Source organism: Leuciscus leuciscus (genome assembly GCF_965113295.1).
Source record: "Leuciscus leuciscus genome assembly, chromosome: 2".
NCBI classification, from domain to species: domain Eukaryota; kingdom Metazoa; phylum Chordata; class Actinopteri; order Cypriniformes; family Leuciscidae; genus Leuciscus; species Leuciscus leuciscus.
Window position 1 is genome coordinate 43,678,600 of NC_138726.1, and position 25,045 is coordinate 43,703,644.

The window sequence follows — 25,045 nt, forward strand, 5'->3', positions numbered from 1 at the left end:
TATTTGGCATGCATTCCTGAACTGAGACTGACCTAGTAAAGATTGTATTTTACCCATGAGGGGTCTTTCTTTTTCTTCCAGATCTTCATTTCCAAGCACCTGATACTCGGGTCAAACAGCTCTTGCGTTTACCTTTGATGATAAGTCACTGCACCAAATAACCTCAAATGAATGGCATGATAACATATCAAATACATACAAAAATAAATTATTTTCTTCTTATGGCTCTAGGAAAGAGAAAAAAAATGTGGAGGAGGGTGGAGGAAAGATCCATATTAAAGAGCAGGAGTCAACGGCTGCTGTTCGAGGTGAGCTGAATGCTAAGCAGACACATAAAGTGAATTTATAGGACTTGCCGCTTCTCTTTAGACAGTTACTGAAGCCCTTGGGAAATGGCTGTCTGACTTACCATCTCATGTGGCATCAACACATACATCATAACCTCTGTATTAATGAACCACTCTCTGGCGCAGAACTCAGTCAATGAATGCTACTCAGTTTCTCAAAGGAGTGTATTTAGCAAAAGGGCAACACTTAAAGGCAATAATTTTGAAAAAAAGGGGGTTGCCTTTTCATTTGATAGCATTTTGTGAACGATGCAACACAAAAACATGCTAATGCATTACTGGTATTTATTTTCATAGCATGCATCAGTAAACACAGGCCATTATTTATGTCTTTCCCTTCTCAGCCCAACGCCTTCAATCATGGACAATCAATCTCACAGCCTCTCCTTGGAGATAAAGCTCAGAATGTTTCAAAGTTCATGCCACTTACACAGTAGAAACAGTGAATCTTTTTACCAGTTTAGACTTTTAAATCACCTATAGACTGGTATTATTGTACTTAATGGTACCATATTATGCCCTTTTACAAAGCTTTGACTTCTAGAATAGGTTTTCATGCTTGAATGTTCAAAAAACGCCTTATTCGTCCACATAATTTACATTGTTGCAGCACCTCTCTTCCCAGTCTGTCTGTAATGCTTGGTTTTGTTCCTGTCTCTATGAAGCCCTTCCTTTCGAAAAACGCAATGTGTTCTGATTGGAAATGTTTTGGAAATGTCACATTCCTTCCCATCCGTAACCACGAGTTTCAACACACTACTAACGCAACTCAACCAGACCTCATCGTTTTATACGTACAGTATGCCTTGGGTGGGAATTATTTAAATGAGGAATATTGTGAAGTGTACAATTCCGGAAGTAAACACTACAATTGAGGGAGTTCAGAAACATTGCTTACTGATATAGAGAATAACTCCCTTTGGAGTGCTTTGTAACTTTGCAGAGCTTTTTTTAATGCTCACACAGCAACACTAAAGTAAGTTGCGATGTAACATAAGTGATCTTTTCTTCCGTATTGTGACGAAATGAGTTAAACAGATTATTGAGCTTGCATTAGATTGTAAAAAAATAAAAAATAAAAAGAGGTGGAGATTAATCCGAAATGATTGGAAACGTCTGGCATATAGAGATTTGGACATTTTAGAAGCCTAAAATGTGTAGCTTTTTGTTTAAAAATTACAAGCTCAAAACAAGTGAACTTATCCGTGGATGAATTGTTCACAATAAGATGCATTTAGAAAACAGATTTTTGAGTTTTGTGTATGAGATGTTTTATCTAGCATGGCCCCATTGGTATTCAGGAGCCGTTACTCTGTTCCACACAAAATGCTATGACCTTCAAATTATGTGTTTTGACTCAGACGTAAGGTCAGACAGACAAAACTGATTTATTTATTTTTTAAAGAAAATGAAAACGCTGACCCTAAAATACACTAGAGATCTGTGTATTGGACAGTCCTCTTAGTAGAAGTTCATAGCATGATGCTGTGAGGGACAAAACATGGTGGACATGTCAGGACCAGGCATAGCACATATAAGGCCTAAACAAGTATCATTTCTGGACAGAATCATTTCAGATAATGAGACACAAATTCAGACAACTAATAGGATTTTAGAAACATTAAGGAATTATGAAATGTAACAATTTTATAAAACACATGCAACGGGTCATTAGAGATGGTTATTTCAAAGTTAATATCAGTATATAAGTAAATATAAGGCTATTGAGCAATTTCCCCAGCACACACAAACAAATATTTATATTCCTAAATTAGATCTTAATGGTGGTTCTCCATTTAAATGTCAAGGACTAGACTTGATTAGTGCCCGAGAAACCTGCCAATAATGTAATTATGGAAAAATCAACTTAAAATATGATTGGAAAAAAAAAAACTATTATAATAATAACAAACAAAAAAACAATAAATAGTTTTCTTATAATTTAGGTGCATTATAAATTAAACTCTCTCATTATTTCTAATTGTGTCTATGACAATGGAGACACCATGTAATAAGGACAAAAAGGACAGTGCATGAACATTAACATCCTCTGGGTGTTACCATAATGTTCCCAGCTCTAATTATTCTAAAAGGAAAGGAGGCTGTTAGTGTTGGAAGGCAACTGAGTGCTATCTGCTAACTGATAGACATTGAACTATGCTGTTCTTCTCTGTCTCTGGAGGATACCAGTCACAATCTGAGAGCAAGGCATCTGCCAGAAGACATCTATACTTTCAACGACATGCTGCGAATGATACAAACATGTATGTGAGACAGGGTGGGTGTCTGCTTCCCTTAAAAACAAGATAATTCTAGGTTTACAAAATGTCCACATTCTAATAAACTTTCAGGTTGCCATGACACACTTTCTGGCATGGAACCTCAAAAATACATGTTTTTAGCCACGAAAACTGTGAGGCTGATGGAAAACCTTTAGCATTAGCTTTATTGAATGTCTGTTAACACCCTGTTGAGATAAGGTGATAGACACAGGGAGCCAGAGAGAAAAAAAGAGCAAAGCAGGAAGAGGTATTGATTAAAAAAAAAAAACATTAGAAAATAGCCTGCATGAAACCCTCTTGCACCATCTGCTCTAAATACTAACAATAACATGAATGAAACAATGCAGAAGAGTGTTACAACACTTCAGACCGAGCCTTTGTTTTGAGAAAGTTTTGCACTTGCAAAGGAAGGCAGGGGAAGAAAGCACTATAGACAAAACAATTGTTAACAAAGGAAAAAGGCAATTTTATGTCATACAAATCAATAGATTAAATGTACCCTTGTTATTCTTGTACATTCTAAGAGCAGCTGAATATAGTAAGAAGTCACAATATACCCAGCATTAGAAAAAAAAAAAAGTCTTTCAGTGTGAAGTTGGAATGTCTGAAGTTGCTGATAGCTGAAACCATGGCAGTATACCTTGAAAACATCTTTTCAGATTCCTCAGAATTAAGATCAGAGTGTGTTCTCTCTTAGCTGTCATTTTCGTTTTCAAGATCGTAGGCTCAAGGCAAATTCCACTTCATTGCATATTGTATGTAACTAGGAAAAATTGCATGTAAAACCTTCAGTCACCATGAAATCATGGAAATCAATGTTATAAATTGTCCAATAACCAGATGAGTTTCAATCCTTCCCCTCCAACCTTTCACTCACACAAAATGATTGCAAGTAGAAAACAACAACGATCCAAATAATTCCCAATCAGGTCCCACCCTACGTTTTGTTCTCGTCCGAGAAGCAACTCCACACGGATATACGCCACAATAGGGAAGAAAAGACAATGGTAAGTTTCATGCCAACTTTAAAAGATAAGGAGGAGCATTTGCTATTATACTGTCAATATGGCATGACAAGCATTAGAGACAAACAATTGATTTTTCCAAGAAATTGTTGAGGGAGATGGAAAGAGTGCCAAATTATATTGGGGAACACTGTGAAACCAAGATTAAAATAACAACCGATGGAGGATGAGGGTTTTATTAAAAGATAAATACTTAGATGTATAGTTGTAGCAAGGGTTGTCACTAAACCAACATTTCAGTAGTTTGTACCAATACCAGTAAAATTTCACAGAGAAATGTTTATTTAAACAATTAATTTTTATTTATCACCATTGTATCAGGTTTCTGGTTCAAATGTGATTGCTTCATGTTAACTTAAATTGACAGTTACTCTTTGACTTAACTTGATGCTTTCATTTTGAAATAACATGCTTCAATTAAGTAACCCAATCAAACAGAAACAGGACTTTCACTTCTCATCATTCTTTGCACAGGCTGAATTGGGAGAGTAAATGTTGAAATAAAGTGTTATTTTATGCATTTTTTAGCAAGTTGAGGAAATGCCAAGACTTGTTAACGTTTAATGTTCTATTATGTTGGTATTTAAAAGTTTCTGTCATGTTAGTGGTTACCATTGTGAAGTTCTGAGTGCTTGCGGTTGACGTGCTAACAAGAATTCAAATTGCTTTAATAATAAAGCAATCACTATGGTAGTGCTCTGGATGAAACCAGCATCACTTCTAGACTGCCAACACTGAACATCACATGTGTAAAGAAAAGTTATATTTAGTTTGTTGTTCTGTAGATCACAGAACTAATCAAGATTTATTGGGTTTTTACTTGTTTCGGTCACGTGGAACCACTGTCCATGATTGGATTATGTTCAGCCAAAGAGCTATTTTTTGAGTGATTCTCAAAGCTGGAAAAACCCGTTGTATAGAGACCTTTGACCTTCTTCACAAAGTGCTCACACAAATACAGACGGGGACATTTGAAAGCAGCTTCCTATCAGCGGGTACCAGATTAACCCAGTACACGATTCTTCCAGTACTGCTGAAAGGCAGGTGTCGTTACGTTTTTAAAATGTCAGAATCGACTTGGTACCATACCGGTACTTTTGACAACCCTAGTTGTAGCATTTGTGGTTGGGATACACAAACAGGATGTATTCACAGGTTTAAATGTGAGGTTAAAATTAAGAACCAAGTGAATGTTCATTTTCATGCTGACCTTAGTGACAAGAGCCAGATTTTGATGGCATGATTAAAAATGATCAAAAATCACCATACCATATGTACCTGTAAATGTCTCTCCTTCCAGCTGATGGCAAGCGCTGCTTTTCAGAAATCTGCTTCACACTTCTTCTCTGAGACTGTGAATAAATGTGCATAAAATGAAGATAGTCATTATTTCATATGGCATGAAATACATGTCAAGCAAACACTGTTACTGAGACCTCATACTCTTAACTCTCTTCAAATCTTGAAACCATCTTGCTATTAGTATTCATGCATCCTTTTAGTGCTTCAAGTGTGATCAGCTAGATGTCTGCTAGGATCACTTCTGCAACAACAAGGGCACCAAACTAAGACAGAGGCCTCATGCTCATAATCTGACCAGTGACCTTGAGACCATTGGTGGCTAATATGAACAATGCCTGCACTCACAGAAAGAATCATTTCTCCAGAGGCCATCACAATCAGTTTATTCAGTTTAACCTTCAAGCTTAAGGATGCTTCACATGACCAATTCTTCTAAGAAACAAAATATCATTACCACATTGATTATCATCCAGGAGGCCACACAACTGAAACAATATAAGCCACTTATGTCTCTGGTACTTAATGCACTGTAGAAAACTCTTTGTCAACCTATACCCTCTGAGCACAGAGCGTCAAGAGCAGATTAGCCTTGGTGGGGAGTTCGGCACTAAGGGACTGAAATGTTCATCTGTTTCCATGGATACAAACAGAGAGGAAAATGGAGTACCAATAAAATGTTGCAGAAAACTGTCTGAGGTACACATAGTCAACATGATCACATCAAATTGGGTTACAATGAAATGTTTAGAAGAACCAGAATAGGGAGGCAAAAGACCAAGCTTAAGATATATATCCTGTAAAAAATAAAATAAAATAAAAATAGAATAAAAGATACTTAAAAAAGGAACATGTGCTTTTTCCTGAACATTAATTCTGCTCCACAGCCATATCGATCTTTGCCTGTTGTAACTTTCCAGCTGTTGCACAGTGGAGTTACATCCTCCAGAAGCTGTTCAATTCTGCAGGCTCCACAGCCTGCTATGCTTCACAAACTGTGAGAAACGATGATTGAGAAAGAGCGGCACATTGACTTTACCATGGCTGGAACACAGTGTGATGACTAACTCATCACAATTGTGATAAACAAACCAGCACTCATTATTAAGACTTGTGTCCAGCTGCCAATTGGCAATTTTAAAAAGTAGCATAATATATTAAAAGTGAGTCAGACTGTTTTGATTCAGCTCAACTGGGCAGAATACTACATGTCAGTAGCTCAACTAAGGAGTGTCTGTTAATCGACACATTTAACTACATTATATAATGTGCATTTGGGATTTTACTTTTTATTTTAGCATAAAACACAGCATTACCCCACTACAGGTGGTTGGGAACTTTAACAATATTACTGTAAAGCAGTTATTTGGGTCATTGTACGTTTTAATTTAATTTTAATTTATTGATTAATAAAACCGTTACCATATCTAAAATAAAAAATATTTTTTATAGAGATCATTGATTTCACTAATTGTGGAATTAATGTATTATAGTTTGGTTTGTGAAAATTAACTTATGTACAAGAGATGAACATGCTGAAGTGTACTGTGCTACAATCAGAAAAATGGCATACACTCCAAAGCAACTGTTTCTTTAAAAAAAATAGGCACTTGTTAGATTGCTTATGCAACATATGACCTGTCACACCATGTGACAGATTCAGGCTATGGCCTAGAACAATGTGACAAATAGAGCAAACTGTTAATGACCAGAATGGAACTTTTAGACAGTAAAGATAAATAGGATAGAAGGAAGGTGAATCATCCTTGTGCAAAAGAAAGCAACTCATATTCTACTAATGCCCTCAAGACCAGTGTTATTTTAGTATTATTGATGTACTATTATAGTATTTAATAATAATTTTAATTAGCTTTTATTTTTATATTTTTACTTTTATTTTAATTCTAGATTACATTTTGTTATGTGGTTTTGTCAGTAACTTAATTTTTTTTTTATATTTCTATATAGCTTTATTTTTATATTTCAGTTTTATTTAGATATTTACCAATGCAATATTTATTCAAGTTTTTTTAAAGTTTAAGTATTTTCTTCAAATATTTATATTTTATTTTATTTCAGTTTTTATTTTATTTTATAAAATATGTCAGTAGTTTTAGTTCACTATAACAACACTGTTTAGGATCAACCAACACCTCCAGCTTTCCATCTTCATCTCTAGACTCTTCCTGTGCCACTCTGACCAGCTTAACTGCAAAAAGTGCAAGAAGTAAATGTTACCTCCACTGATAAAGAGAAATATATGAGATTACTAGCAGCCTACCCATCAATAGTTTGATATTATGTGCACTGGGAATCACATCGTGTGCTTTGCTTTACGTCAGCACCTTTCAGTGTCGTTTGATGGACATTCAAGCTGTCTGAACACTATTCTGCAACTAGAATCTGTTTGCACTTTAACGTAAGCTTAAATATCTAGCATTTAAGGAAGGCCTCCCAAAGGTTGTTCTGGGAACCAGTTGTCCTTGGTCAGGTCGACCTCAATGAAGGAAAAAAATAGTAGAGAAAAGTTTTTTTTTTGTTTTTTTTAAACTGATTCCACAATATTTCTTGTAAGGTTTTCTTTCCCATACAAGTCCCTCTGAGCAATACATGGTAAAATGCAGATCAGGTTTTGAGAAGCTCAGTTTCTGCTGTTTCAGATGACAGCTATCAGAGAAAACCTTAGGCATGAAAGGAGAGCACTGAAGGCCAAGCTCTATACCCCAAGGACTCAATTCTGTGCAGTACCTTCAAAGAACATGGCAAAAACACGGAGGAGCCTGGCTTCTCTATCGGTCTCTGGAGTCCGTTCCAGTATGGCTGGGGCAAAGGGAATCAATCATGACCCATATCCTTCCACTTACTGAGCACAAAGCTATTCGGCTACTATACAGTACCTGGGGTCCCATACACAACCGAAGCTTACTGTTTGAGAAACACTCCTGACGAGACACAGAATCAGGCCATTGAACATTTGTCCAGCTTTGCTGTAGAAAAGACTATTCTCTCTTTTTAGGTTATCATTTTTTGTATTAGGAATGGGATACCTTTTGATCTTCAAACCTATGAAGGAATGCATGGCTGATAATAGTTGTTATACCTTTATACCTAAAATCTTTTGTATATTTTACCTAGGTAATATTTTATAACTTAGCACACCTGCGAGGTCTTAATACACACAATTCTTCTCTTCATCCCCTCCCTCAGACATAGCATCCCTACAATGCTCTTTACATTCACTAAATCCACTCAACAGTTTGTTTGATCAAATAAAACACAAGTAGCTATACTGACGATTAAGTTCATCAGTCTCTTGGATGTTTCAATAACAATGACCGGCTCAACAATTCCTTCGACATGAAGTCACTGGATACTGCAGTGGTTCAGTGTGGGTGGTGTGCTATTATAAAAGATACTTAAAAACATTCAAGGATGGACAAGTCAAAGCACCAGGACCTTGCTTTCCCTATGGGGCAATCAACTTGTGGGCCAGCTGTTGAAATCGGTTTATGAAAATATACAAAGATTTAAAGGGAGAAAAATGTCCAACATCTTCTGGCAGGACCGGTGCGGTTACATTCCCCCATCCAAATATTCCAACTACTACACAGTTAAACCAATTAATCTAATAATTTTAATCTAAATATTCACTAAATCAAAGTCACAATATGGACTTTAAAAGCAAAAGGCTGTGATTTAATTAGCAGCGGTTTCAATTTTATTTTGTCAATTATTTCTACAAATTGTGTGTTACATTTTACTTAAAAAATCAACTTGGCAAATGTTCAGCTGCAAACAGTATGCAAACCGAAGGCTATACAAACCAATATAAATGTACAAATGGGGGCTGTTATATATGTCATGCTGGGGTTGAATGAAGACGTAAATAAAAGTGCTGGATCTATTTGCAAGTAGTTTTTTTAATCAAAATAAACTCAGGTAAAAACTTATCAGGTTCTAAGGAAACAAAAAACCCAATAAGCAGAACAACCACAGTAATAATGACAAGATCTGACAAAGACTGAGACAAACACAGGGCTATAAATACACAGAAAAACACTAGGGACTAAACAAGATAATTAACTAGACCCAGGTGTAACACATAAGGGCAAATAAAAACCATAGCAACAGATGAACAAAGACAAAGGAAACAGAACTGGGAACAGTGCAAAACTAACTCAAACCAAACTCAAACCCAGAACAGGCATAACAATATATTGTGTGCAAATAAATAAATAACAATTAAAAAATGTATATCACCCCTCTGAACATCGTAATGAGACTTCTTACATTCATATCCCATTACTATTTAACACTACTTACAATTCCCATTACAGTTACTGTCGATAATGTCCAGGTATTTGTCACAGATGGGAGAACAGACAACGGAATGAGTGAGTCTGTTGAAGCAAACTTCACCAACAGACAACAAAGGAACGTAAGACACTGTATGGAATACATGCAGGTATAACTTAGCTTGATTTAATAGTCTCTTTTTTCTTTCAGCAGGTGAACTGACTGAAGAGGAAGCCGAAGCTGTGACTGAAGAGGATGGTTGCGGGGCAGAAGAAGGTGAAGATTGCCAGACAGGAACACAGGTGGGAGTCAGACAAGTCTTGCACATGTAGCGAAGGAGTTGCAGGATCTGCCGCTGATGGAACGGCTGAGTCCATGACAGTATTACAGACCTCATTTTTCACATTTTCTGCACTGACTTCAGAAGAAAATCATTCAGCAGAATGGATTTAAACATAGTAGAAATGTGTCAAATGGAGTGCGAGCACCACGTTCTTAAGTATCCTTCAGTATTATTGAATTAACAAAAATATATCAAACAAAAACTTAATCTCTTCACTACATTTCCACTTTCTTTATGTTGCGTCCAATCCCCTAAACACTTAGGGACATAACAGCAGTCAATGGTCCATCAAGCTCTCAAAGTGCATGATAACTTTCCTACACTGACACTGTAGAACTGTATATGCATATTAAGCTTATATCATGAGAGAGGATACACATAAAATGGTCAGAGGTTGCAGAACAGCAATGAAGGAGAAAGAGGATGAAAATCTTGTCATTCACAGACTTTTCATTTTCTACTTCCTTACTACAACTCGAGTGATGCCAGTATGAAAGACTAAACTAGCAGCCATGAGACAACTATAAAGACAATAAAGGGAAAAGGCGCAGACACCGATTCTGAGACTTATTTACTGCATGGCCAGATTTCTTCACCGTGTTTCATTTTCTGAGACAATTGAACTTCCAGAGGGAGTCGATGTGGTTTATTACAATTTATTATAATAATTTATGTGAATTTTTAAGATGAACATGTCCCTCTCAATCAAGCCATCTGGGCCTCACGATTATTACAAAGAGTTTCTCTTCACCAACATGAAGCTCAGTTTTTATTAGAGCACACAGTAGGACACAGTGAACAGCAGTAAAGCAGCATGTCTAATGAATTGTGGAAAGCAGTTCCTCACCCCTAATCCTCTTCTTTCTGCTTTTATTTCAAGCATATGGTTCATGGTTTTGATATTTTTTAATTATAACATCACTTCAGTCCACAAGGGGAGCCAAATTGGAATTAAAGATGATTCTGTTTCATTGGAGATATAAACAAGATGTCTATATGCATATTGAGAACAATGATGGACAAACAAAAACAAGTGCAGATAAAAAGGCATGTGTGCAAAAAAAGAGACTGAAATATGCTGCTGCTGAAATATTCTTGTGGGATAACATGAGTTCTGCCATGTTCAAATTTCCAGGTTACATAAAAGTGGACAATTATGGAGACTGGGACCATTACTGAGCCAGGGCAGAGGTTTGTGGAGAGATTGATGATGTCGATTTGTGAAACTGACTGATTAGTGATAAAGAGAAGCAGTGAGAATAGGTATGGAAGCTTGTTTCCGCCACTGAAAAAAAATAAAAAAAATAAATTGCTACTTTTTATCTCACAATTCTGACTTTTTTTCTCAGAATTGCGAGATATTAAGTCAGAATTGTGAGATATAAAGTCGCAATTCTGAGAAATAAAGTCGCAATTGCGAGATATAAAGTCAGAATTCTGAGAAAAAAAGTCAGAATTGCGTGATATAAAGTCAGAATTGTGAGATATAAAGTCGCAATTGCGTGTTATAAAGTCAGAATTGCGAGATATAAAGTCAGAATTCTGACTTTTTTACTCGCAATTGCGACTTTATATCACGCAATTCTGACTTTATATCTCGCAATTGGGAGATATAAAGTCAGAATTGCATGATATAAAGTCGCAATTGCGTGTTATAAAGTCAGAAAAAAGACGGAGTTTTTTTAATTTATTTTTTTACCTCAGAATAGTTTATATCTTATATATAGTTTATAAACAGAATCATCTTTCATTTCAATTTCCAGTCAATGATTTTGGCCTTCCAAAAATATTTTAATTTGTTCTGCCAAAGCTTTCAATGCGTCACTAAAAAAATACTGAGAGCCATAATAGCCCAGGCTACTAACAATATTAATGTTAATGGTTCTTTAGTAAATCTAAAAATGAACATCCATTTTCATATTGTACATTATAGTTGTGATGCCTAAATTCACATGTAGAATTTAAAATGATTACATTTTTAGTGTAATTGCCTCTGTGCACTTTAGGTCATGTAATTTTTTCAGACAAAAGAGTACAGAATTTTTAATCTTGCCATTTATCCATAATATGAAAATAATTATCGGCATCAGCCAGAATTTTAAAGGGTTAGTTCACCCAAAAATGAAAATTCTTTCACTAATTACCCCCATGCCGTTCCAAACCCGTAAGACTTTCGTTCATCTTCGGAAAACGAATGAAGATATTTTTTATGAAATCTGAGAGCTTTCTGTACTCTCCATTGGCAGTTTACGCAACTGACACTTTCAAGCCCCAGAAAAGTAGTAAAGAGGACATCATTAAAATAATCCATATGACTCCAGTGGTTTAACCTCAATTTCATGAAGCGACACAAGTGCTTTGTTTGAGCAAAAAGACATAATTTACCACTTTAATTACAAAATAATAATCTCCAACGCACGTTCACGCAACAACAACTGCCCTCGCGTCAACACAATATACGAATGCGTCATGGAGCTCTCATGAACGAGCGTTGGAGATTCATATTTTGTAAATAAAGTTGTAAATTATGTCTTCATTTGTGTTCCGAAGATGAACTAAAGTCTTACAGGTTTGGAACGACATAAGGGTGAGTAATTAAAGACAGAATTTTCATTTTTGGGTGAACTAACCCTTTAATATTTGTGCTGCATTTTATAATATGACCAACTCTGTAAAAACAATCATCAATATACCCACCTGACATTCCTGTTTTCAGAACAACTACAAAACTTACTATATATTAACACAGGATCAGCTGAATTCCAATGTAAGGAGAGCACACACACACAATACACAAGTTCAATACACAGCTTCCACCACCTGCTATCAGTTTGAGTACATTAACCTTCATGATAATGGAAAAAAAGCTGTGCATAGTCTAGTCTCAATGTCACTAGGAGTTTAAAAGTTAACTTGTCTTTCAATGCTGATCTAAACAACAGTGTAAACATTTCTAAAACTAGATCATCTGAAAGCAAATCATCTCTATCTCTATTATTTGTCAGGAAACCAGAGGGACCAGATAAAGCCAAGTCAAAGCGAGAAAACTAAAGATGTCAAATCATTAAACTGCTGCGACTTGATACAAGACACTTTCTATTCATTAATGGCTGTCACCAAATTTTTACACTATCACTGGAGTAAATTTCATTTTAGAACAGAGAACAGTCCTTTTAAACTGAAATTTATATTTCACAATATTACTGTTTTTACTAAAGTTTTAAACTAAACACACATACACAAACTGTACAGAAAACACATTCACATCCATGTCAATAATACCAGTATGAATTTCCACATTGGTCCAGGGTGGCACACCTGCATTCCATGATGCTTTTCATCTTTAGTTTTCTTATCAGCTTGTGAGCGCACAAGTGTTAAGGTGATTCCAAGTTTATTACTTCTAAGCTTTGGGAGATGTACATTGATGTACAAAACTAATTTCACTTGGAAATTCATTTTTGTGCATACCAAAAAAGGTCTGTCAGAGAAAACAATTAAGGAAGGGACATGGCTTACTGATAATACAAGCAAAATATCCTGCCGTATCAAAGTGTTTTTGAAAGGTTTTCTGGCACCACCTAGTCATTGTTCATTATGCCTCAGACATCGACAAAGAACCATAACAACTGACTTCAGAATGTGCAGTTAACGGTCCTTTTTCCTTTTTTAAATAAAACAAGACTTTTAGCCTAGCCACATTCATTTTAAAGCTTGATTGACAAGCAGAAGAGTGTACAGCAGATGTAAATTATCATTGAGGTCCTTTGTGTGTGTGTGTGTGTGTGTGTGTGTGTGTGTGTGTGTGTGTGTGTGTGTGTGTGTGTGTGTGTGTGTGTGTGTGTGTGTGTGTGTGTGTGTGTGTGTGTGTATACTGTATGTATGCATGTATGCATGTATGCATGTATGTATGTATGTATGTATGTATGTATGTATATATATATATATATATATATATATAGAGAGAGAGAGAGAGAGAGAGAGAGGGTTAACAGAGGCAAGTATGCATTCAGATGTTACTTTTGTTCCATTTGTATATATATATATATATATTATACACAATTTTTTTTTATAATACATACATCTCTGGAACAAAAGTATCTATAAAAGTATAATACCTGAATGCAGTCAAATACTTGCCTCTGTTGAACCTATAGAGAAAGCAGCAAGGCTTTGACTGCAGATGAAAAACAGGAACAGATGGGACTTCTGTTTGTCCCTGGACATTTCACCGTGACTCCCCACAAAGACACCAGTCTACACATACATGCGGCGTGGAATGACAGAACTGCCTCATTGTGAAATAAAATTGTGTCTCTCTTTTGCTTTCTAATTAGCCATTGCCCTGCATGGTGCAGGTCCCTGACTAGCATCAGAAAGTAGAAATGAACACAGACACCTGTGCGCTTTATCCACATTCTCAACCACATACGGAAGCTTCAAAAGCTTTTCAGATGGGCCCAGACGAGGCCTCAATGCACAGCCTTTACAAGCTGAAATCTGGGATCTCCTGGGTCGCCATTGATCATGGCAGGGGAAGAAACATCACAAATGCTCACAGGTGGAGTCCCGGACAAAGGAACTCTTTTTTGTTGGAGACGTGGCCTGGTGGGAAGGGCGTATGTTCTGACATGTTGCGTGATGCTGGGTTGTGCGGTTGAAAATGCTTTTAAATTCCAATTAAATTCCTGAATTTTAATTGAGGAAGCAAACAGGATGCAGAATTGCTCTTTGAATCGTAAGAAATGAATATTAAAATGCACTGAAATATAACTGTAATAAGTGTAGAGAGGGCTCATCAAGACAAACTTTGAATGATGTTTTGAAAGTTTTGAAAGTTTTCCATAAAGTTTTGTTTGAAAGTTTTCCATAAAGTTTTGTTTGAAAGTTTAAAACATTTTTGGAATATTTAAAAAAAAAAGCCCTTCATGCAGACCGATAAATCTGTTTCTATAGAAATTTGTCCTTCATTTTTCAAATACACTACTTTATTTTTGATAAATGTATGGACCAGAGAGGAAAAATAGTTGCCAATGACATAACCTGTTACATTTCTTTTGACTTGTAGTTCATTCAATTCCACTTCCAATTCTTAAATTCTGAATTTTGCTCAACCCTAGCGTGGTGGCAGCATTTGAATGTTTGAAAATGAAAATTCTGTCATTTACACATCCTTATATTGTTCCAAACATGGATGTGAATGAAACACAAAAGGGGATGTCAGATAGAATGACAGCTTCAGTCACCATTCACTTTCATTAGAATAATGCAGATCCAATGAAAATGAGTGATGACTGCGGCTCTAATTCTACCTAATGTCAACTTTCTTTCAAGTCGCACGGGTTTAAAACAACATTAAGTTGAGTAAATTACAGATTGTCCCTTTCAAGTGGTCCAGATAAAAAGCTTAATTCAACATACAGTATAAGAGAACTTCCATGTGGGAAATTGCAGTACTAAATTATTTCTTCATTTAGTACATAAAAAGAAGGATGTACAATTCTGCTGACTTTATGTGGTCAGAAATGCTTCCTCAGTATCACCCATCATGCTTAATAATCCCTTAATAAATATTTTATGAGTTACCCAATATTTTATTTATCATCTTGAATACAAAATAACAGACCCTACCAATATAGTTCAGTAATGCCATGTTCTTTTTAGTCAGACATTTAACCACAATTATGACATAGAGGAAAACTAGCATTAACAGAATGTTTGCAAACAAGATCAAGAAAGAAGACAGTAGGCATTGCCTATTCCGTACAGTAACTGGCATCACTGCTATAGTGATATAGGCTGTCACTCAAGAGCTACGCCTGCAGCGCTGATCTGCTCTTCTTCGCCCTCTGCCAGCCATGAAGCCCGACTAAACCCAACAGCTTTCGACACTGACAGTTTTTAGAATTGATTTAAACTGTCTGAGCCCCTTTTAAAGCGCCATTGTTTCTGATGGAAATACGTGAATTAGGTTTTATGCTGTAAACAGCAAATACACAGCGAGAAAAGTCTTTGTGTTGGCACGTCCACCCTTCCACACCCCTCTTTTTCTCTGCATTTAATCGGTTTAATCACTGAAGGGGAATCAGGTCCTGACCGAGCTTCTCGTCTCCTCTATTTCAGACACTTCTCTAATCCCGCTGCCTCCAAATCAGCCCCTCACCTGCCAATCAGCTCCACCCCAGTGCGACTGCTTCTTTAAAGTGGCTTTTCCCTGACTTAACTAAAGCCAGAGGATGAATAGCAATAGATATCAAGGGGATGACGGCTCTTGCTGCTGTAAAAGGGATTTTTTCCTGACATCTACCTTAAGTTTAAATGGCCACTGAATCTCTGGAAGCAGGGATTTGTGACAGAAGTCTCATGAATGACAACATATTGTAGAGGTATTAAGAGTACTGAAGAATGTGTGTCTGAAATTGTGTAGGGTGTGTTCAGCAGAAATGGGACATCATCTTTTATGATTAAATGATGATTTAATGGTCAATTACATAAGTACTTTGCCTTAACATGTTAAGCCGGGTGCACACTGTACGATTTTCGCCACGATTTGGCCGTCTGAGACTAGTTTTGCAAATCCTAAACGATTCCTCTGATCGTAGGCTAAAATCTGTAGTCTTTGATCGCCAGTTTGACATGTTCAGTGACAGCTGATTAATGACCATTGCAATTAAATTTTACCTCTGATGAAATTCTGTCATGTCAGAAGTTTTGAGGCACAGTCCTTTAGTGGCTTCTATGTCAACCATCAAATAAAAAAATAATAGGAGCACAGAACCTGAAGACACAATCAGTGTGATAACAGACTCCACAAACATTGTCTTTTCTATTTTTCTTTTCAACACAAGCCATGATCAAAATTAACGGCAGAGATCTATACCGCATCTATCTCATTGTCACTGAATGTGTCACGGATTGACAATATAAAACTCTGGACGAGTCTTCTTGCTTGCATCCGTAACTAACTTGATTGTCGTATAGACATTAAAGACAACTGAGATCCTACAGTGTGACATGGCTTACAGCAGTGATCATGTCTGTAGAGTCTGTAGAGCAACAATCACAAAGGACTATTGTAAATTGTATAAATAAAATTGATCAGAGGGATTATGATCATATTGTCATACATCAGTGGCTGCCAGCTGCAAAGGCAGATTGACCAGGAAGACTTTCATCAAATGGGTTAAGACCTGGAAGACCACCTTGCACCAGTAACAAACCAGCTTACATCTTCCACAAGACCATACTGTTTATTATATTCTTTTGGCATATAACCTATACAGTACCTATTCAATCTCACTTTTATACAATAAATTTGTATAATACAGCCTATAATAAATATTTAACTTCTAAAATTGCAGTAAACAAACTTGGTATAAACTTAAAATCCCTGTGATGATTTTGTAAATTGTCGGTCCAACTTTACCAGAAAATAAGCAATGGAAATAATATAAAAAAGAAGAAACATGTCTGGTTTGAATTCAAATGCACAACATGAAATTAGGTTTGGCGGCAGCTGCCAGTGCCAAATGTGATTATAGTTAACCAGGGCAGAAGTAAACCTTCGCTCCCACTATGATTGCAAATCATTTCAGCCACAAACACATCCTTCCTTCCAAAGAACAAAATAGCTCCAGAAGATTGCAAATGACTTGGTTACACCCAAACATCACGTGGCCACTCCCACCTTGTTCATGCAAACAGATAGCTGTAATATGATTAAACATGTAAACAATCCTACTGTAATTCTTCTCCAAACAATATGAATACACATATGGGGCAACGTGAAATGTTCCCTTACAGTAGGCTCATCGATTTAAACTACAGTAAAACAAAACTTCATGTCCTAATACAAAATCCTTAGTAATAATTGGTTTCTTCAAACGATCTTCTCTTTCACAGTAGGCTATTAGAGTGAAATTTGGCAGATGCAACTCGTTGCAAGGCAGCCAAAAGCAACACAATTTAAAAATTAAAAAACGTATTTGTTTATCAACTGTATACATCGCAAAACATGCTGCCGCTAAGAAACTTTCAGATCCTCAGAAATACACACGCGTCTCCACAGTGATCTGATGCTCTCAGCGTCCAGTTTAAAACACCTACCGTGATTTGTGGTATCCTCGCGTTTAAGGACAGGCGAACTTAAATCAAACTCCGCTATCCAAGAGGGTGAAAACGTCCTTAGGATTCATTCAATTGCTCTGTGAATGTTTCGCCCCGTTTATTCATTCCTTTCGACAGCACTGAATCATGACTCCACTCAACACTTCACTGCTGCTCGCTGTGTGATTCTGCTCAGACACACATTGGCCAGGGGCGGCTACTAGACCTTCACGCCTCTTGTCATTAATTCTTCATATTCCACATAATGGTGACGAATTGCCCTGTAAATCACACAAAATCACGGGGCTGTTATATATAGGCTTTACCTATATCCTATCATGTTATTATAGGCCTGATATATAAATTGACACAGCTGGAAATCACTGACAGTGATTTAACGTGCAGCTATAGCCTATTTTATGTGGTCTCTAAATCAAGTCATTCAATCTCCAGTTAAGAACCAACCCCCTAGACCACCTTAGCAGGTGTCTTACTCTTAAGTCATAATTGTAGGCTACATGGTTTGTGAAAAACTCAGCATATGGGTATGTTTTTTTTCTCAGAGTAAAGATTCACACTGTTGATTTTATTTTTATGAACCTGTAGACAGCAGGTGAGATTTGGTGCAGCGAAGTCCAGAGAAGACGAGAGACCAATTGTCTCTCCTTAAAGAATGCTCTACAATCTCTGCAATTGCACTTTTCTATTGGTTCTCAGCTCCTCGTCTAGTCCCCAAATAGGCCTACGAGATATTGAGATACGAGATACTAGCGGACGTACCTCAGCATCAGTTCATCAAAAAAAGTTTCAGATTTATTTTATTTTTTTACATTCTTGCAGCCAGCAGCAGTTTAAAATCCTTAACAAATATCTACTAAGTAAACTGATGCATTGTGATTACTAATTATCGTTAGTAGCCTACATATAATAACCAACATATAATTCATTCATATTCAAACTATAATGTTTAAACTATTTACATGCATGCTTTTATCCAAAGCAACTTACATCGTTTTTAAAGTATTTTATAATTGCATGCATTCCCTGAGAACTGAACTCATGACCTTTGCATAACCATATGATGCATTTAATTGTAAAAAATATTTCAATATAATAAAATATTTTATTAATTGTATTAAATTGTAATTTTAGAACTAATAGAACAAGAATAAAGCATTTACAAAGACAAAGCCTGGGGTTAAGATTGGGGATGGTTCATCATGACTTTCTCCTTTCTCCTTTCCCAATTTCCAGCCCTGAGATGTAAAGACAAATATGTGTTCTCTTCTGAAAATAAAAATGAACATGAGTCTGTGGCATCACTCTTGACTAGTCAGACTCTATGGATTGTGACGTTCAAGTGAGCGCTCAGTGCTACCTGTACGAACTGACTGATGGGTTCTGTGAGGTCCTGAGAGAACCGCATAAATAATGCTTCAAGGCAAGGTGACCCAACCTAGATCATTACACGCTCCGCTTGAGCCCTGAGGATTATATTTATAGACAGTGACTACAGGTACAAGGCTCTGTTGCACTCTTTACTTTATTCTTTCCTGTCACAGACAATTTCAGCCTTTATTCAGTCAGTGATGGCACACACATTTTCAGAGGAATTTTGTGCTCAGGGGCACGAGTGCAAAAAATGTTTTCTGGGGATGTTGAAGATTTCTATAGACAAATGGTCACAGTACTTAACTAAGCTATATTATTTCTATAAATGTAATGCACTTTTATTCTGCAGGATCATTTTATATTGATTTAGTAGTACATCCAAAAGGTGACTGGTGACCTCTCTCACTGTTTTCTGTTTTTCAATCACTATAATGGTAAACCAAAGGCTATTCTGTATACTATTGTATATTTTGATATAATCTAGGACCTATAATTCAAGGTTTTATTCCTTTGTGTCAGATAGCTGGGCATGTCTTTACATTTACACTTTTGGCAGACACATTTTAACCAAAGCAACTCAAAGGAATCAGCATTCAAGGTACAATTCTTTCTTCTTCAGGTTCTACATTATCACTTATGATCTAACAGTGATTCAATTAAATTTTTTCTGGTAAACTGGGAATGATTTTTAATGTGTAATGTTGTCTAATAAGCCATAGCTCTGTTAGCAAACAGATTTCTGTTTGAAGCCCAATGTGTTGTAAGTTCTGCATGCCAATTTGCTATTTCATTATTTTCTGTTTTGGAAGCCCATTGTATCCATTGACCTCGGCAGGCCATCAAAAATGATTCACACTGTTCGTTACAAAAGTGCATTTATTAAAAATAAATCATAAACATCTGAAAGTGAAGCAGCATGTAAATTTAGGAAATAAAAGCACACTATTTTTGGCAAGACGTTGGTGGTTGTAAATTTAAAGCAATACGAAACTGACTGATGTTTTATTCTGATATTTTTGAAGTGCATCATAGTGATTTGGCTTAGATAAAATGGTAATAAGGGAAATGTGGGTCAAATGGTGCCTCTCTCGAATCCCAGAAGGCATTTAGTTTTCCAAATGTCTTTCTTCTATTCTCCCACACTCTCAAGTTCACTCATTCTGCGTTTCCTTCTATTCTGTCAATGACCACTCACGTCCTGTTGCGATGGTCGCACGCAAGGAAGTGGTAGGTCATTCATAACAGGAAGATCCTAGTGATGTGACCCATCTTTGATCATTATGTTCATATAGATTGAATTGACTTGTAGACCAACATAATAAGATCTACCAAAATGGCCTGCCCACATTGATTGCGCTGTCTTATATTAGCAAGGTGCTATACTGTTCTAAGTAAATCCATTCAGAAATAAAGTTATAGAGTAAAAAAAAAAAAATCTAAATATAATGTCAGCAGTTGTGGACTTGTGTGAAAAAGAGTGTTTCGTCCCTCCAGGGCCTCAGTGAATCACTTGACAAACCATGACTTATGCTTCCGATGCTGAGCGGTCTAGTTCTGTGTAGTGACCCGTCTATAATGTGTTGCCAGTTGTTATGGGGATAAGACTCAGGCTAGTTTCAACAAGACTAGACCATCACATTTTAGACTGCACCATGCGTGAAAAACACCTAGATTGGTAGAAAAATCTGTAAGATCCAGCTATAACGGTTTAAACATCCGGTCAAGCACAATAAACCATAGGGAGTCTGGATAGGCACAGGGAGCGATCGTTGTGAAACAGGACGTCCTCACCAGAGGTGGGACAGAGCTCAAAGCCAACAACACCTCAACTGCAAAACATACAATGGGGTCCAAAAAGTCAGAGACCATTAATGAAATGGGAATGTTTATTGCACTCAAACTGACATGAACTCTAAGTCTGTTTAAAACTCTGATGTTCATGTTCTCCAGCATGATCTAAATATGATCCAAGAGCATCTTGAGCTTCAATGCAAGCAAGAACATTTGACCTTTTGCACAGAGTTTACAAGTCACAAGTTTGCATATATAATTAGTAACTAATCACTCATTGATTATTAGAAGAAATAATGCTGAATAATAAATATTTCTTATTCAAATTACATCATAATGTTTCCTGTTTTTTTCCCCCAGGTTTAAAAGGCTGTTTTCAAATCCCAGTTTTCCAATGTGGTCTTAGTATTTTGGATGTCGCTATAGGTCTGCAGATGACATTTTCTAAATCTTGACATTTCTAAACAACAATAAAGCTGTAAAGCTCATTAACAATAAAGCGCATTATGTTTCAAAAAAGAGATTTCTAATAAATCCATCACACAATGCACACATGCGGAGAACCTCATCAGCATGCTGCCGGGCTTGATTTGAAACTATTTACTCAGTAAAAAAAAAAAAAAAAAAAAAAACTTGATTTCCAGAGCTGATGTGACTACAGCCAGAGGTCACTATTAAATAATGTACAATTCTCCCTGTCGCCTGTGGGGAGAATGACAGATCACAGTGAGAGAAGTTATTTACAGCTCCTGACGTCATCACAAGACAAGGCAATAAGGCATGGTGATTCTTCTGCAAACACGTCAACAACATAGACAATTTAGTTAATGAAATTTGTTAAAGGGATAGTTCACTTTGAAATAAAATTTTGGTATGTTTTAGCTTACCTCAAGGGCATCAAAGATGTAGGTGTCTTTTTTTGCGCAGTAGTTTCAATTTTGATATTTTTAGGTCAAACCGTTCTTGTCTGTCAGTCATATAATGCAGGTCTATGGTCACTATCTCAAAGAGCATGCACAGAGTCCAAATTAAAACAATTCCCCATCGTCCAAATTAAACAATTCCCCATCGTAAGTACACATTGATGGCCTAAGACACGAAACGAGCGGTTTGTGTGAGAAAATGAACAGTATTTATATCGTTTTTACCTCTTGAACACAGCCACGTCCAAGTGATCTGAGGGCGCGCGTGCTTCCTGGTCGTGTGACGTGTGCGCAGACTGGTGCATAGATATATACACTAGATGTCGCCTTGGCTACTGCAGTTCATTGGAACGAAACCGTAGCCAAGGCGACATCTAGTGTATATATCTATTTTAATTTGGACTCTGTGCATGCTCTTTGAGATAGTGACCATAGACCTGCATTATATGACTGACAGACAAGAACGGTTTGACCTAAAAATATCAAAATTGAAACTACTGCGGAAAAAAAGACACCTACATCTTGGATGCCCTTGAGGTAAGCTAAAACATACCAAAATTTTATTTCAAAGTGAACTATCCCTTTAATAGTGCTGTCCACTTTAAGGATATGACTTTACAAATGCTGATTTGAAAATTATTAATTTGGCTGAAGGGCACAACACAAGTTACAACCTTGTGGCTCAAACTTCAATGCTTTAGATAACTTTAGACTTCAACACTAGTGATGGGGTTTTTACTCATAAAAGGCATTTTTAGTATAAAAGTAGAGAGCATTTTCGAAAAATGAGGTAAGTCTACATTCATCAGGTTCAGTGAGTCAGAAATGATCTTTCACAATTCCAATAATCTGTGATAGACCTTAATACAGATGAGCAACATCCAAATGTAAGCCGCTTTACTCCATGATGAGCTATAAGGTTTTGTGGAATAATTACTCATGGTTTTAGGAATGATGTTTGTTGGCTGAAATTTCAGAAGGATTGCAAAAGTTTTCAGAATATTTCCATCAAAAGCAGTGTGTGTGTGTGTGTGTGTGTGTGTGTGTGTGTGTGTGTGTGTGTGTGTGTGTGTGTGTGTGTGTGTGTGTGTGTGTGTGTGTGTGTGTGTGTGTGTGTGTGTGTGTGTGTGTGTGTGTGTGTGTGTGTGTGTGTGTGTGTGTGTGTGTGTGGCCACATTTACCTCTTTTTAGACCTCTTGGTTATCAGCTCTTCTCTTCTTCCTGTCTTTTGTTGCTCTTTTGTATTGCATTTGCAGCTCTAACCTTCCAGCTCTGATATCATTCCTGGCAGGAGCTATTAAAAAGGCAGCAAAGTAAAGGGCTTCAGGAAAGGTCAAGCACTGAGGGTGGGGAGCAGGGAATGAAAATGTTAACAGACATTATTAATTGACATCCACATGCTGTGAATACAACCAGGTATAGAGCTACCTTCTCCACCCTGAGGGCGAGACAGGTAAAGTGTGTTGGTAAGCTGATACTGATAGTATATCGAGCAGTGCATATCATCACATGTCGAGGTAGTCCATTTTCACGATTTATAAAGACACAACATGTGCAGTGCTTGGAGGAGACTGGTACCGTCCTGCATCTGAGCGCTGCAGGGCATACATCAAGCCATTAGGTTTTGGCAAGCAACACTCCGCATTGTAAACTTTAACCCTGCCTCATTTTTGTAAGCTTTCTTTATCTCTCTCTGCCTCTCCCCCTCAGTCTGACCACAGGGATTGAGTCAACTCTTAAAATGTGGCCACTGGCATTCTGTTATGTAAACCAGATGAAATAAGGTGAAGGTATAGGTGAAGATAAATTCCCATGTGTCATGTCCAAATACCTTCTGATAGTAAGCTGTCAACTGTCCACATATACTGTAGGTATGCAGAGGACAGTTCCAGTGGCCGATGCTCTTTGCTAAACAAATGACATTTAAAAAATTTTTGGGGAAAAATGGCAGGCTCCTTTCTCTTGCTATGGGTAATTTCATAACTAGCATTTTATGCATCCTAAAAGCACAAAGTTAAATAATATTTCACACAATATAAATTTTTTTTGCATAAACAAAATTACAGCTTGACTGGAAATGACACTCAATAAAAGTATATAGAGTCATATTTACATCATTTTTTCTTTGTTTTCTTTCAATCGTCGCATGCCTAGCCATCTTATGCTCTTTACCAACACTGTTGTCTCCTTTTATATGTATATATTATAAATGTGATCTTCACATAACAAAAATAAAAAGCTGAAATCTTAGTTCATTTTAATAAAAATCAACTCATGACACATAAAAGTACCATTCAAATCAGCAAAAACACCTCAAATGGTATGTGTGGGGTTTTTTTTTCTTCAGTGCAGAGCTCGCCGCTGTCCAAGTAAATTTTAGGTGAAGACTTGTCTTGACACACTCATCTCCACATTACATAAAGATAGAGTGACAGCCTTGGTCTTCTGGGACTGTGTTTTTCTCCCAACTGTCACAGGAGTTTCAGCCTCATCAAGTCGAACATCAGATTCTTGACAGAGAGTTGATGAAAGAAAGGACCAGACTGGGTCGTCTTTCATGCATTTTTGAGAAGTGATTTAGAGTGATGTCATGACAGATGGGTTAAAGTAATAGCTTTTAAAAATCATCATTTGTAAGTAGTCCGTTTAAATCAACAAATAGCAGTCATATAGCGTTGCATACGTATGTGTCGGTATTGGTTTGATCAAAATAGAGTGAAAAAAAAAACAGCTGTCATAAGGGATATTCATAGCTCTTCATATCTCATAAAAATATAATACAAAAACATCCTCTGCCCAAGCCCATAATAATGATCATTTCATTATGCCATTAAGGATGCATAAACCTTTGCAATAATCCTAAACCAACACCTTAATGTATTCAATATTTTCTGTAGAATATTGTGTATCTTCAGAGTAAACCTCACACTCCTGCACCTCACTGCACACTTGTTCAGGATATTATTTACTGCATGTAAACATTAACTAATTGAACAGCACTGCACAGCTGTCACCCAGTTCAGATTATCACTGGAACAGTCATAGCTGCACTGTAATGAATGACTTTGTTAAAGGGCACCTATTATGCAAAATTCACTTTTACATGGTGTTTTAACATAAATGTGTGTTGGCAGTGTGTGAGCAAAACCACCCTAGAATGATCAAAATCCACCCAGTAGTTTTTTTACTATCTCAATAAATCACAAGCACTGTCTCAGAACGCCCTGTTCTAGATTTCCCT

At 36.7% G+C, this 25,045-nt stretch overlaps 1 protein-coding gene across 3 annotated transcripts in view; it reads right to left on the reverse strand.

Moving 5' to 3' along the window:
- Nucleotides 1-17,900, reverse strand: part of tspan18a (tetraspanin 18a) — a 34,018-nt gene extending 16,118 nt beyond the window's left edge. Inside the window, exons 1-2 of one of the 3 annotated variants that reach the window (XM_082150402.1) lie at nt 17,699-17,900; nt 4,933-5,006 (exon numbers count right to left, since the gene is read on the reverse strand). Coding sequence is in view for 1 of the 3 variants with exons in the window: in XM_082150401.1 (XP_082006527.1) it covers nt 4,924-4,926 (3 nt within the window). In the remaining 2 variants the exon portion in view is untranslated. Of the gene's footprint in view, nt 1-4,923; nt 5,007-17,698 lie in introns of all 3 variants that reach the window. The other 2 variants (XM_082150401.1, XM_082150403.1) reach the window with 2 other exon arrangements.
- Between the last annotated feature and the right edge of the window lie 7,145 nt (nt 17,901-25,045).